The 16,035-nt window shown below is 39.1% G+C and overlaps 1 protein-coding gene across 1 annotated transcript in view; it reads right to left on the reverse strand.

Annotated features, from left to right (window-relative positions):
- Window positions 1-16,035, reverse strand: part of LOC134658664 (tyrosine-protein kinase receptor-like) — a 55,365-nt gene that overhangs the window by 22,559 nt on the left and 16,771 nt on the right. The window contains exons 2-16 of the mRNA XM_063514316.1: window positions 13,199-13,287; window positions 12,580-12,695; window positions 11,195-11,399; window positions 10,425-10,506; window positions 10,081-10,147; window positions 9,366-9,675; window positions 8,507-8,673; window positions 7,818-8,005; window positions 6,877-7,021; window positions 6,097-6,244; window positions 5,213-5,356; window positions 3,922-4,081; window positions 3,150-3,385; window positions 1,817-2,002; window positions 235-346 (exon numbers count right to left, since the gene is read on the reverse strand). Of these exons, the coding sequence (XP_063370386.1) occupies window positions 235-346; window positions 1,817-2,002; window positions 3,150-3,385; window positions 3,922-4,081; window positions 5,213-5,356; window positions 6,097-6,244; window positions 6,877-7,021; window positions 7,818-8,005; window positions 8,507-8,673; window positions 9,366-9,675; window positions 10,081-10,147; window positions 10,425-10,506; window positions 11,195-11,399; window positions 12,580-12,695; window positions 13,199-13,287 (2,355 nt within the window). The remainder of the gene's footprint in view (window positions 1-234; window positions 347-1,816; window positions 2,003-3,149; window positions 3,386-3,921; window positions 4,082-5,212; window positions 5,357-6,096; window positions 6,245-6,876; window positions 7,022-7,817; window positions 8,006-8,506; window positions 8,674-9,365; window positions 9,676-10,080; window positions 10,148-10,424; window positions 10,507-11,194; window positions 11,400-12,579; window positions 12,696-13,198; window positions 13,288-16,035) is intronic.

A 16,035-nucleotide genomic window follows, 5' to 3' on the forward strand; every position in this document is an offset into this window, starting at 1 on the left:
AGATTACATCAGTTTACTTTAAATCGAAGCTTTTTATTTGAGTCGTCGAGATCCTGACCTGGAAGGCGGCTAAAGGGTTGTGAATAGGGTTTGCACGACGGATCCGAAATGTATGGGATGATCCGCGGATCCGAATCCAGATCCGGATAATTTCATACATTTCGGATCCGGATTGCAAACCCTAGTTGTGAGGAAATAAAACCATCGACACTAGAATATCCAGGGATAACTTACGTATACACTTGGTAGGGTCGTTGACATCAGTGGTCCAAGTAGAGGGGCAGTAGCAACGAACTTCGCTCCGGTGCTCGTTTAGTGCCACACAGCGATATGCGCAACCGCAGTCCTGGAGAACATGACACATACGTTATACCATAGAGAAATATAGTAAGACAAGAGTGCTCACTCCATACATCAGTTCAGACTATTAATTTCAGTGTCTACATCTAGCTTCGAGTAGCGGAACTATCAGTACTGCTACTTGACAATAGATGTAGCACCGACCGGAAAGTCTTATCTCAACAGCATAAGACTTTCCGGTCGGTGTTACATCTATTGTCAAGTAGCAGTACTGATAGTTCCACTACTCGATGCTACATGCTAATAGTCTTTTTGGTACTAAAATTGATGTATGGAGTGAGCACTCTATGTATTTTTTTCTCTATGGTTATACTTAGGAATATCCTAATAAATATCTTCATTAGATTGACTTTTCTGACAGTATCAGCAGAAGCGGTGGTGGCCGAGTGGATATGACGCCCGACTTTCAATCCGGAGGTCGCGGGTTCAAATCCTGGCTCGTACCAATGAGTTTTTCGGAACTTATGTACGAAATATCATTTGATATTTATCACTAGCTTTTCGGTGAAGGAAAACATCGTGAGGAACCTGCATACATCTGCGAAGAAATTCAAAGGTGTATGTGAAGTCCCCAATCCGCATTGGGCTAGCGTGGGGACTATAGCCCGAGCCCTCTCGCGCATGAGAGACCTGTGCCCAGCAGTGGGACGTATATAGGCTCAAATTATTATTATTATTTATCAGCAGTCAGTATCTTCAGTCAGTGTCAGTATCTTCTCTGGCAGTTTGGGTCAGCCGCATTCGAGGGAAGCCAGTGCTGTCAAACTGGTTTAACTTGACAGACATTCAGACGTACTCCTATGAGTAACCACTGTTGAATTGAAACTTGTATTGAATTGAGTAGTATCTCTCAAACTGTCTACGTCGGTAGCAAATTAGCCTGTAACTCTCTTGTATAATCTGTAAACATCCTTTGTAGGAATTTCAGTCAGCGGCAGGAGCGTTCATGATAAGAAATTCTTCTGCAAACCCACAGTTCGCTATCATTTACGTTTCAGGTGAAATATCAAAGATCAAATAGGTGAGAAAATACGTTATCTTGGTCTTTCAGGTCAAGGCTGTGCATCTAACAGAAGTCGGACTATATTCAGTCTTTTGAGCTAATGAAGAAGGGTCTCTATTGTTTCCCAAATAGTTTTAAGCCATAATGTATTGTTTGCCCGAATTTTCGTTACTCATAATTCATTTGGTTCAGAAACGCGTCACTTTTCAGGATTGCCATAAAACAAACCTAACCTAACCTAACCTATCTATAGGATAACCTAACGAAAATCCTGAAATGTTAACGGTTTCAGTTTTATGACTAATGATAATATGACAAACAATACATTATGACTTAAAACTTTATGGGAAACAACGGGACCCCGATGAGAATCCATGATAGTTTATCATGTTGTTCGTCAGATAATACTAAAACCGGGACCATTAATACAGGGACCTAGGAGAGTAGACTCACGTGTATAGCGGGTATGATCAGCACCTCTCCAGGACTGCTTCTCTGTCCGACAGTCACTTCGCTATAATCTCTAATAGCCCGTGCCGTGTCCACATATGACCACCCTCCTTCACTGTGATGACCATGGCCCTCATTTGTACTGCCACCTGAAAATTGGTCGAAGTTAACCTTATGGACGCCAATGACCTATATATCCGCACCGTAGGTTCAACGCCAAAGACCGATTAATCGGCCACAGACCACAGAGCAACATCGACCTACATCAAGTTCAACTTCAGTGTTGACACTTCAATGATGTGGCGTCTGAGTGACAGCTTTTGTGTTTGACACGGCGTGGAAAAGGTTAAAAGAGATTCTGTATTTAGCAAAAGAGATAGGGCTACAATTAGGGATTGCAGAACCGATACTGTTTAAAAGAACCGGGATTTTCGGTACCGGGCAAAAAAGGAACCGGGATTTCCCGGTATTTTCGGTACTTTCGGGACTGCCTTCAAAAATCAGTTTTCACATCAATTTTCAGTAAAAAAAAAAGCGTAAAACGACCACGAATCTTTCTTAAAACAATAAAAAATTAGCACAGTGAATGTACACACTTCTTTTGTACCATAATATGTGTCTTTAAGTCACACAATCATTAATATAATTTGTTTTTTTTTTTTCCTAAACTACATGATATTTTTACTATCTTTGTTGATTTGATTGGCAAAAACTGAATTGTGGCTCAGTAATATCATCATTTTTTTTTTAATATGTAAGACGTTTTGTGAAAAAGAATAAAAAAAATGATAATTTTCGCATGCGTTCAAAATGGGCTGTGGACCTTCGAACATATAATAACTATCAATACGACAAATCAAGAAATTACTTATTCAGCCAGAATTATTAATTCATTTATAATTTTTAAAATATCATTATCATATGTGAGTTTCTTATACCGTGTTTGAATTTGAATTAAAAGTAGTATTTTATTAATTACAACATTGTCTCTATTTTTGCTTCTAGTTAGTATACAAATATGAAATAACTAATTGTTCGTATAAAATTATTTATGGTACAAACATTTATGCCCTTAAAGTATCAAATTACGCAATTTTATATTGTCGGCATTGTCAAACCCATTGACTTTTTTTTAATTTATTTTAATGTAGTGATCAGCCGTAAAAGTATTACCATCAGCCTTAGATTGACAAAATATATATATTTTCGTTATAAAACATGATATTTCATGCTAAGTAACAGAAAGCAGTCAAATTTTGAAATCCCGGTTCTTTGCTTGGCTCTAAATCCCGGGAATTCCCGGTACTTTCGGTACCGGTATTTCCCGGGAGCAAACCCTAGCTACAATGTGGCCAATATGTGAGACACGCCTGGTTTTACTAGTAAACTCACCTATCCATCCTCCTCCCCCGCCCCCCCTCCTGCAGCCACCCCCACCCCCTCCGAAGCCGCCATGAGCTTGCCCAACACACGCAAGGCCGCCGATAGCGCCATCTTTTAGCGCGCCACCTCTAACTAACTCGAAGCCAGGTGTGATGGGTTTCGCGCCGGCTACCCATCCACCTCCAGCACCTGAGGACAGAAGTTAAATTTTAAATTCAGTAAGAATTTCATTTCATTTATTTATAATGTAATATTAGCATTAACAGATAAACCTTGCATATATGCTAACACATGGATTTCATTTTATTTCATTTATACTTCTTAACTTATCTTAACATTATGTAATATGTATTTCATTATAATTTTATTTACGTAGTTACATATTTAGTTTTAAAATGTTTACTGTATTTAATTTATTAGGCTTATCGTATAACTATGTTTATTGCGTATGTTATATATAGGTATTGGTGAAAATAGCGAGGTGAGGTTAGCATTGAACCTTACCAAGCCAAACGAAAATATTCTATCAAAGTTTAAGAACACCAGCTGCGGTATCATGGTCGCATTTCTATCACTTGTCACGTCATGCGTCACTTTCTCACTTACATACTTGTTAGAACGTGCCAGGCATGATGACCCGTACAGGGCAGATTTCACAAAGTTTTTGCCGCTAGAGCAACTTTCTCTTTTACTCATCTACAATCTACCAGGATCTCAGCACTCACCAGGAGTTTGTCCAGGCTGACCGTACATGTAACCTGACTCGGGAGTAGCGTTGGTGGCAGGCCGAGCATGCTGTGAACCATCGTCGTGGAAAGTGCCTAGAGAAATACCCCCACCACCACCTGCCACTAGGAGGGGGAACTCTTGGCCTTCTTTGTCAATCTAGAAGGGAATTAAATAAATAAATAAATAAATATTGGGGGACATCTTACACAGATCAACCTAGCCCCAAACTAAGCTAAGCTTGTACTATGGGTACTAGGCGACGATATAGATACTTATATAGATAAATACATACTTATATACATAGAAAACATCCATGACTCCGGAACAAATATTAGTGTTCATCACACAAATAAATGCCCTTACCGAGATTCGAACCCAGGACCATCGGCGACCCACTAGGCCAGACCAGTCGTCTTATTGTAAGTGGTTAGTGAACGACATAAACTTTAGAGCTCTATCTTATTATTCCTTTATTTATCTATACAGTTCTATTTGCCATTTGAATCGATAAACAAATTTCTTCTTCTACACCAGTGGTTCCTAACCTTTTCAGTCCGGTCACCCCTATGACTAACTAGGGAACCTGATTTTACCCCTCCTCCCAATGGTAATAAAAAATAAAACGTGAACGTTTGTTGTATTGTTATATTAGGTTAGCTTATTTACCCCCGTAAAATACCAGTTTTACCCCCACGGGGGTAATTACCCTCAGGTTAGGAACCATACACTGTTCTACACTGTCTCAATCTTTTTCCAGGTGCAAAAGAAAATGGGGTTCTGCGACAACCCAACCCAAGTACTTATTTCTAGGAAAGTATTCTTGGTCAAGCAAATCTTGTCAGAAAGAGGCGGCAAATTTGAAAAACTCGGGTTAGCAGTTAGCAACACTACGTTTGAATTGTTCGAAAATCGCGTGTCATTTATATTTATATCTTATCTGTGGGACTGTGTGGAATTGTTTACATTTCATCGTTGTTCGATGTACATTGCTGCTTTTTGTTCGTTTCCTAGGGATACCATACTTTAGTTTGCTTTACATGCACTGACATATCCAGCTTGACAGACTATAACTGTCCTCTTTGGTTTTTATCTGTTCTGACAATAATAATTCGCTGTACAATATTAAACCAACAAGTAAACATTAACGCCAAATACCATTCTTACTTGCTGGCTTAGAAGGTACAGGCCCTGACCTGACCTTCCAAGACTAGAAGGGAGAGACCTTCCCTGAAAAACCCTATAGGAATATTAGGAATTAAAACAGTGACGGTAGTTAATATTACTCACAAGGAAGACGTAGGTGGCGCCACCGCCGCCGCCGCCGCCATCTTGGACATGCGTGTTCCGGACCTCGTGCGTTTTGCTTGTGAAGATGATCGCCGAGTCGTTGGCACGCTTGTTGCATTCTTGCGTTTCCTGAGCCGATAGACCCTGTCGGATAAATGAAACAAATATTAATTTACAGTACATATTAATTATTCCCGCACTAGTGCGTAAAATAGCACTTTTCGTGTGTATGTCAAAAGTTTAAAGGGCCATATGTACTGTAAAACGTTGTACGATACACGTGCGAATAGGTAATTCGCAACTTGTGTCGATTTAAAACACTACCTTCGGTCGTGTTTTAATTTATCGCCACTCGTTTCGAATTTCCTCTTTTCCGCACTTGTATCGTAAATAACTATTAAGCGATTTCAGAAAACCATTTCTAGGCATACCTAGATGCATATTGGATAACTATTTAAATTAGTCTAAACATGGCTAGCGTAGTGTTACATTATGGTTCCTTGACCATTACTGACTTGATGGTCTCATCGGAAGATCAGCGCTAAAAGACGCCAGCAATATGCTGAGAGCCATTTTGTGGCACTTTATTCTTTCTACGTTTTGTATTAAAAATATTCTCAACATCTCTCGCGTTATCCCGGCATTTTGCCACGGCTCATGGGAACCTGGGGTCCGCTTGGCACCTAATCCCAAGAATTGGCATAGGCACTAGATAAAAAAAAATCTATTATATTTTATGGTCTTAATTTCTCCCCTTTGGAAAGCTCAAAAAATATTTCCGACTCGCAGTGGAGTGGACCATACCCCACCACTTCTTCCACCGAAGATCAATTATGAAATACAAATTAGAAATCAGAAATTTTTCTTTGCTTAAAAAAACGTACCTTCTTACAAGCGTTGAGTCCTTGCTGCCCCATCAACATATGAATTTTCTCCCCTTTGTGTAATTCGAAGAGAGCTCTTACTGACGCTCCATGGGCTACGCCTACCCAACTCCCACCGAGACCCCCACTCGCACCTAATGCTATTATCCTGCAAAGAACAATAGGCTACATGACAAATTTTCATTTATGGTATCAATCAATCAGGTTTGATTTCAGGATCAAATGTCTATACCTATGTGACCCATTGCATTAGTCAGAAATGATATTCAAAGTCCGATAGTCGCACTTCACTCCCGAAACGCCCCTCACAAAAGGATAAGTGAACGTGACGTCAAGGTCACTGAGATCCCATCTTGTAGTATGGACAAAACAAGAAAATTGCGTTTTTGTCCGTGAAATATTGCGTTTATGTTTATAGTTGCTTAACAATATTTTTTTGGATACAATGTAAGGAATCGAATGGTACCCTTACTTCTATCGTTTTTGGAAGTTAATTTTTTTTTTTTTATATTTTCAGGTCCTGTATTTTTGTAACATTTCCGTATTTTATTTTAATATCCACATTATTGTGATAAATTTCTCATTTGCTATCTATTTTACTTGATTTTGTTATAAAATTCAACATGTGTCATCATCCCTATTGGCATATGTGAGAGATATAACAACAGTTAGGGATAAAGACAGACAAGTCAAGTCAGTTAATTTTTAAACTGTTAAAGATAGTCATAATACGACCTGTTTTAGTTGACATAAGTATGCTGGAATCAGTGAATAACTTACGTATACAGCCCTTCATGAGGGACCTGCCACACTTGTACGCCGCTGTGGACGTTGACAGATAAGCCTGTTTGGTTATACGCCGCGTCGCACAACGTCTGGTTGGGCCCGAAGCGGCCCGTGGCACCGCAGGTTGTGAATCGGTAGACTGAAACGAGAGATTTTTTAGTACCATGAAATGTAGTTTGTACAATACAGAATGTTTTTCCTAGCCATACTACCGTAAAATGGGGTGAGTAGGCGCAAAACTGACATTCAAACCTCGATAACATTTTATTTTTACATATGCAAACTGAATGGTGTATATAATAAGAATTCCGGACGTTTGTATTTTAGTTTTTATCTTATTTTGGGTAGTTCCATTTCATAACGTTGACGATAAAGAGGAAAACCCACCTCACCCCGTAGTGCCTCGTATTTGGGGTGAGAGGGCTTTTCATACAAAGGTGATTTTGGAAGAATGTTGGATCGATTTTTTTTTATTATGCATATTACTATAGCTCCATTTTAAATTGGAATACATTATTTTTGTAGCAGTAGCCTTAAAATCCCTTCTCACCCCCCTCTCAAACCTTCTCTCCCCATTCATAACCCACCTCTCCCCGCGAAACCTACTCACCCCATTTTACGGTACTATTCGAGATGAATATGACTTTTACAACGGTGCGAGTCAACATCAAATCGCAAAAAAATCTGTATCTTATAATTTAGCTTGCGAGATTTGACCCAAACAAACAAATAATAAGTATACTGGTCAAACCAAATTTGTCAGTAAATAAGAAAAAAAAACAATACTCATACATTTCTTTTGTGTGCTAGTACTAGTGTAAGACAAAGATAGTATAATTCTCTCTGTTTATGATTGAAATGAGACAGTCTTTTGACAAACTATAAATAATAAACAGTGTAAGCTAAATAAAAGTTTGTAAATAGTAGACACTCACAGGTTTTATCAGCAAAGGCATGATGGGGCGTAGTCTTTTCCTCGAACACAGGATCGTAATAATTATAGTCTCCTAACTCGTCGGGGTCTATATTGAGCCCGAAACACTCGGGCGCCATAGAAAAGTCGTCGATGGCGGCGTCCGAGTAAATCCTCATTCCTCTCCGAGTTTTGAATTCGAGGTAATATCTGCGAAATCAAATTATGAAAACCCTCTAGTTGTACATTGCTTGGTAGAGTTGCTTTACGAGGAATCCTTTTACCACTTTTACTGACTACTCAGTAGCATAGAAAGTTAAAGAATTATGTATAATTAATGCATTAGATGCACCTTTATGAGGAATAATTTTACTGAAATGTACTTCACTGTAGCATACAGAACGTAAAATTAATAACGTTATATAAATAAGTAACATGATTTTGTTTTTCAATAGGCTTCTGACTCCTCGATCCTTAGAAATTAACTGATTGTTTATAGTTATAGCGACAACAAATTATGATTAACAAGCCTGATTGCAATATTTAAGCACGAATCTTCAAACACGAAGTCGTTTTCAAACATCTAATCTGTGTTTACCTACTACAACAACAGGCGTGCCACAAGGCACCATCCTATGACCATTACTTTAATTGCTAATAAAGTTCCCAAGATAAATGAAGAAGATGATGAAATGTTACTGTTAAACTTACCGTCTAGTAATATTAGGCAGGAATATAATGGCTCGTAACCAGTTCTCGCCTTTGTCTCTGTGCGAGAACCAGACTTGATGCGAGATGTTGCCGCGCGTGGACAGTTCTACGACGTTTACGCTCAGAGACCCGGTGTTTCGGCCATTTTGTTGATAGTAGAAACGAATCTGTGGAAATATTTTAAAATGACGTACTTAATACTTAAGTAGAGAATTCCTGACATATTAGCAAAAAATACTAAGCGACTATTAACTACCTTACTATCGATGGACACAGCAAGAAAAGTTCAAGTGAAGATTTAAGAGCCAACAGGAGCTAAGATTAAAATATTTTAGGTAAATATACCCGTCTCGCTAACGGAAGCGGCTCCTAAAACTAGTGCGATAAGGACAAGGCGAAAAATCCTGCGTAAAAATATCAAAAATCGAGGTTTCGTACTCGACTGTTTCCTCCTCCAAAACTTAACCAATCGTAACCAAATTTGGAAATCTAAATGATTATGACATTATCTGTGTCGGACCGTTTTGCTTTTTTGACTAATTGATGTCAGTTTTGAATAGAACGCCTCTCATTGCGGCATAGTCAATTAGGCCATTTTGGCCATTTTTGAAGGGCTCTAGCGCCTTAAAAAACAAAAATATCAAAAAAAGCAAAACGGTCCGACACAGACATTGACAATATTAATCTGTGTTGAAAAAATCATTGCTCTAGCTTCAAAACCCACGGAGGAAACAGTCGAGTACGTTTGTATGGAGAAATGACCACTCCTGTTGCCTCTTAAACTTTTTACATGAAATATTTATTTGGGTCATGCGTCTCTAAGGTTTCACAGATAGACGAGGTTAATAAAATAACTCACCATACAACAATTATAGTATCTCGAGGACGGTCGCCCATGCAGCCTCGGAGGCGGATTAAACACCACCGACTTCATCACCGCCGTCGAAGCGAAATCCGCCTTCTCCTGATTAGGTCCAGTCACGTTCATGTTCACAAATAAATAATACCCTACACAGTGGGTCAATGTATAGTTCATGTGGGCTGGGAAGAGGGGAGGGATGACTTTTATAGGGGAGTGGGTTTCTGGGGGTCCGCATGTGTGGTCGTGGTTCGGGCCTGTCTTGTCGGTTGGCGTTGGGCCGCTGTGGCGAACCCATTGTAGGATTGGTCTGTGGAAGATGTTTAACCTTTTAGATTCACATACGAGACACATCACGACACCAAGTTTTAAAAAATTATGCAGTTTCACTGAGAGCTTGAAATTTAATGCTTAAGGATTTTTAAACAAATGCAGGCACTTAAGTATTTATATTCAAAATCCATAAAAATAAAATGTTTTTGACATGAGTATAAATATAATAATACCAAGTGCAGTAGGTATATACCTAGACATAGTCTCTTGAAAAACTTTATTTTAATACAGATAGTAAAGTTTGTTTGTGTTGTAAGCTTTCAGAATTTGAATATACCTACATATAAATAGATAGTTGCGAAAGAAATGTTTTCATAATGTTATTATTTAATACTGTTTATGGTAGGTATCGGAATAGACCAGGGTTTGAGAATATACTTACTGAGGTATATTTTCAAAACCGCAAAAGTCCTGCTCGAAGTCGCAGTACGAGCCATAGGGCATTTTATCTGTAAAAATCACAAAAAATATTATATCAGCTACTCCCAGATACTAAAAATAGTATAGGTACAAATGTTAAAACAGCCGTAGTCGTACAAAATATTATACTTCCAGACAATGCACAACCCACACCGTTAAGGGACCGAAGACATTCTTCGAATGTTGTAAAATTCTACGAAAAATATTTATGGAAATTCACTCTCGAGGGGTAAAACTGGAGTTAATTGGAGAGTGTTTTGATTTTTGGGAGATATAATTATATTTATGGACAACCGGGATACTTACCGCAGTTTTGGTTCTCATCGCTGCCATTATCGCAATCTTTCACCAGATCACACACCTGCTGTAGCTTGATGCACGATTCCTTCTGCAAAGAAAAAACAATCATTCAAAAATGGGGCATTATCTATGAAAAGGGATCTTATTGTCGACGGCGCTTACGCCGCACAGCGTCGCGCGGCATTGTGTTTATATCGGAGCATCGTTAATAATGGCGTAAGCGCCATCGACAATAAGGTTTCATAGATAACGTCACAAATATTACTTTAAACCTTTGAACGCCGTGCCTTTGAACGGGCGCGGCGCGTCATCGTGAACCTTGTTGGAATGCACGAAGGTTGATATTGGGCTGACGTCTTTGGCTGTTAAAGGGTTAATTAATTAAATACTTACTTCTATTTATCGTAAGGGCCTGAGACATTCAAATATATATGGTCTAAAGGGCCTCTATGCTTCGACTCCGCGTTTAATGCAAATGCTACAAATGGAAAAACGAAGGACACCATGGTTGATTCAAGAACGCAGGCACGAATGGAATGAATGAAACTTTTATAAGTGACACGTTCAGTCAGAGACATGCATTTTATTGGTTAAAGTGTAGATATACCTACAGATATTTTCATTCACTCATCATTCCATTCGTGCCAGCTCTTGTGAAAACATACAAGTGCCTGTTATAAATAGATGGTTCAGGAACGCAGTCCACCACCCCGATGTTGTCTATGGCGATGTGAGGCAGCGGACTGTTCAGACTGACGTAAGTTTGACTGACTTACGCCCATGATTTCGCATTTATGCTGCGGCGGCTTGCACTGCCCATTATAAATAGGTGGTTCAGGAACACAGTCCACCATCCTGATGTTGTCTATGGCGATGTGAGGCAGCGGACTGTTCAGACTGACGAACGATGGCCGAGTGATCTCCACCATAATGTTGACCTCTTGCTGGATTTTGGCGATTTTCACTTTGAAATATCGCCATCTGTAAAGAAATACAATTACAATTTTATAATTATTAGGTGCTTAGGATAATATAGGAAAAACGGTATCTTCTACGAGTAATTCAGTTTGTAACTTATGTACTTATTTCAGTTTAAGGGGTACGTACATCGACGAAAAATATAATAATTGTGTTTAAATGTAATTAAACGTATGATATGTAAAAAAATATAACATGTGAAATGTAACATCTTCTTTTTGTAAATTTGATGTCCCCGACCTCTTTTTACAACAAAAAACCGGCCAAGTGCGAGTCGGACTCACGCACGGAGGGTTCCGCACCATCAACAAACAAAAAAACGGTCACCCATCCAAGTACTGACCCCGCCCGACGTTGCTTAACTTCAGTCAAAAATCACGTTTGTTGTATGGGAGCCCCACTTAAATCTTTATTTTATTCTGTTTTTAGTATTTGTTGTTATAGCGGCAACAGAAATACATCATTTGTGAAAATTTCAACTGTCTAGCTATCACGGTTCGTGAGATACAGCCTGGTGACAGACGGACGGACGGACGGACGGACAGCGGAGTCTTAGTAATAGGGTCCCGTTTTTACCCTTTGGGTACGGAACCCTAAAAACCGAGCAATTAGGCATTTTTTCTGCTGCTGCGACTGGACTCGGTCTAGTTGAAAATCCGAGCGCAACTAGTTTTATTACCCGCGCTAGATCAGTTGATCTTGTACCTAGGCAGAGGTGAAATAGTGCGAATGCCACCTCCCTTGCTAAGTAAAAATGTATCGAATCGGGATGACATTTGCTACGAAAAGGCACATGACATGTTTCAATCACAGACAATCCAACCTCTAGACATAGCATAGTCGCGCGCGCTACCCCCTCTGCCACGCATACGGTAGCGTTACTCCATCTTCGAGTCAATCCCGTGCCGTGATTGGTCCGTGTCTTTGAACGGACCAATCACGGCACGGGATTCGCTCACCTCGTCCCCCCGCACCCCCGTATTTCTGGCAGCATCGGTTTCATGAAAGAATTGGCCTAAGCTCAGTCTAGAGGTTGGATTGTCAGTGGTTTCAAGATTGTTTTAATTTCGATTGGTGTTTCCGTGTTTATCCTATCAACGATTGTTATCTTGACTAGGCCTTCTGGATCTTTGTGGGAAAGGTCTCGGCATTAGTTAGGTCAATTGTAAGCATTAGTACTTACTCTTCATAGTTATTCCCGGTGACTTCAGTCAAAATCCACTGGATCCCCGACTCTGACTCGGAGACTAGACGTATACTGGCGTTTTGCATCCTGCTCTGGTGGAGCCAGGCTTCGAACTGTGGGAGGGAGACACACATAATTACACAGTCATTTTGTCTTATGAAATTTGTTTGTAAAACCAACGAAAGACTATAATTTTTAGGCCTTCTCCGTTAGCTTACCCGCTTTAGTCCCCTAAGTAAAGAAATAAATTGAATAGGTACCTATAAATTGAAATAGATGTCATATATTTAAAAAAAGTGAAGAAGCCCTCCAGTGGTGCAGGCCGGATTCGAACCGGCGTCTTTAGCAATCCGAGCTAACGCCTTGAACCCCTTGGCCACCCCGCTATGGTGCAACCCGTCCCAATTTCTCGACTATATGCCATCTTACTAAGACTAGACGTCTTTGACCAACTATAAGGGCAAGCAATATGCATTTGCACCTCCTATACGAATTCCTTACGGAATTACGATATAGCGAGAATAGCGAGAGAGACTGGTGCTGCCATCTATACACAATTTAATATTTAATGAAATAATTTTATTTGTTCCCAAAGTTGGGTTAATTGAATAGGTACCTGGCAAGTTTCCCATAGTCCTCGGAAGAGGGGTGACCGTATGACCATGTTCTCCATCGTGGGGTCCACCGGAAGGTACAGGAAGTGACCTGGGGAAGAAAACATCAATCAGCGTGTGATCCAATTGTCGAAATAAAATTGTACGGTATCGAATGAAATTTACACTATGGGTACAGTAAACCAGTGTAAACGCGGCCTAGGTAATAGCCGTCGCTAGAATCGCCGTGGCAACTTCGGATTATCGCGCGAACTGGCGCGAACTCCGACATTTTGCAAGTACGTGGGCTCGGTGTTGCTAGGGCGAAACTTTTGGAATCTCTATTATATGAACCTAGTATTTAAACTGGACCAGGCATGAGGGGTGGGGGAAATGACCGAACGGGATAGTCTTATGTACCTATCTTTAACCCAAGGGTTGAGTAGCAGCGAAAGCGCTATTATTGTTTGTCCTTGTCACAGTCAACATTTTTTTTATTTCCCACCATAAATTAGAATTATGGTGGGCAACAAATAAATTCGAAAAATCATAGTGTCGCATTGCGTATGTTTTGTCCCTCGCGGAGGCACGCGTATAGACCACTTCTATAGAATCCTACCTTCTATGCTCTATTAAGACTGAAAAATGTATCTGTTCCGTAAAGCAGCGTAAAAAAATAGCTTTCCTAGATTCCCGATTTGCCATGCCTACAGGAAAGACGCGAAAGAGTTATGAATAGCATAGTTAAATTATTATAAAACTAGCGACCCGCTTCGGTTTCGCACGGGTTAACTAATTATACATAAACCTTCCTCTTGAATCACTATCTATTTAAAAAAACCGCATTAAAATCCGTTGCTTAGTTTTAAAGATCTAAGGATACATACAGACAGACAGAAGGAAGCGACTTTGTTTTATACTATGTAGTGATGCGTATGACTCCTCTGCACAGCTTAATGGCGGCGGGCCACACGCTTGATTGTCATTTAAAACTTTTTGCGAAAAAGTGTGGCAAAGCCACTTTAAACGTCATATTATTTGGATTATGGTAGCATTTCCACACCTCGCTACAAAGTATGTGCAAAATTAGTTTGACTCTAATAGCCAATATCATTTGGCGCAGTCGGTTGGATACGTACCTTAGGAATACCAAATATGTGGTTTACTAATGAATGGGCCAAAAACGTTTCCCAAAGTATCACATCCCAAACTATGTTTCCCAAATTATCATTTCCCAAAAAAATATTTGGCAAAACAACTTATCGCAATTTTTCAGTTAGCAATAGTCTTTTTTGGCAAGTTATTGTTTAGCAAATAATTACTTGGTCAAGTTTCATTTTACCAAGTATTATTTAGTCAAATGTATCATTAAGCATAACTTACATGTCCCAAAATATTACATGGCATACCATTTACATACCAATAGAGGGCCTGCAGTATTTTTATTTTTGCTTTCATTTGAAATACTTTATCATTTTGGTTATGTTTTACGCAAACGGATGTAATTTGTTGAACCATGAACAATAATATTTCTGCAATAATATTTTATAGAATTATATAAGGTCCTAAAATAAAAATTACGTAATTAAGATTCGGTAATCAATGGGATTGGCCGGTCAAAGTATTTAGCAGATGGCGCCAGCATAGATTGCTCTGTCAATCCCTAGAATTGTGTCAAATTCTTGTTTTTTATATAGAATTTTATGCCCTAGATGCCAGCCCTTTAAGCCAAATCTCACAGAACTCAACTAGAGAAGGGGCAAGCCCCGGCAAGCTATGATGGTGCCATCTATGCAAACCACTGACAGTTGCCAATCCTATTCAGTGTAGTGTAACTGGTAAAGCGATATCCAGACGGGATGATCAAATCGATCGATTTGATCAGAAGTGAAATTGACTTGATTTTGACATTTTGATGATTAAAAATTTAAAAAACATAGTAATTTTTTTGGTACTGCATTGTACTTACTATAACTTAATTTATGAAGCCCCAATGTGCATTACACAGAACTGTGATTTTTTTGTATTATTTCCAGTCAGAATCACGAGCTCTTTCGACCCTAATACGAGAAAAAAAGTGTCCCCAAAATTTCATACAAATCATTTTTTCTCAGTTAGAATGGAGAAAGCTACTGATTCTGAGTAGAAATATTATACCAATTCAAAATTCTAACAGAATGAAATTAGGTTCAAATTTAAATAGAGATGCCTATTTGCCAAATTTGCGAAGTGACAATTTGAGCAAACATCTTTTTGGAATATAATATTAGCCAATAAAAAACGTTTGCTAAATAAGTTTTTGTCCTAATAACATTTGACAAAGTAAAATCATGCCAAATGATAATTTGACCAAATAAGTTATATGCGAAGTGTAACTTTGCTAAAGGTTCCTTTGGGAAATGAAACTATTGCGATAAGTTTGTTGCGAAGTGAAATTTGGCGAAATGTATTTGGGCCAAACGGAAGTACACCCAAATATGTACTTACCCTATATTATTCATAAAACTTTAATGCCTCAAGTAGTTCATTTATGTTTTATCCCTTTCTTACAAATGCATAAATCAATCAACATGACAAATTAAGACAAACGATTAAGGGGACGGTATATGACGTTTTCGATTTAGACCTCACTTTGCGCAAACAATTAGTTCAATAAATGTTTAATAACTGCATTATACGTAAATTTGTTCACGAAGAAGCCGTGTACCGACTCTTCATGCCGTAATATTTTTTATTTGCTTTAATTCTCTGGTAAATCGACACTGGTGGTCTAGCGGTAAGAGCGTGCGACTTGCAATCCGGAGGTCGCGGGTTCAAACCACGACTCGTACCAATGAGTTTTTCGGAACTTATGTACCTA

This window comes from Cydia amplana, chromosome 23 (assembly GCF_948474715.1).
Source record: "Cydia amplana chromosome 23, ilCydAmpl1.1, whole genome shotgun sequence".
NCBI lineage: Eukaryota > Metazoa > Arthropoda > Insecta > Lepidoptera > Tortricidae > Cydia > Cydia amplana.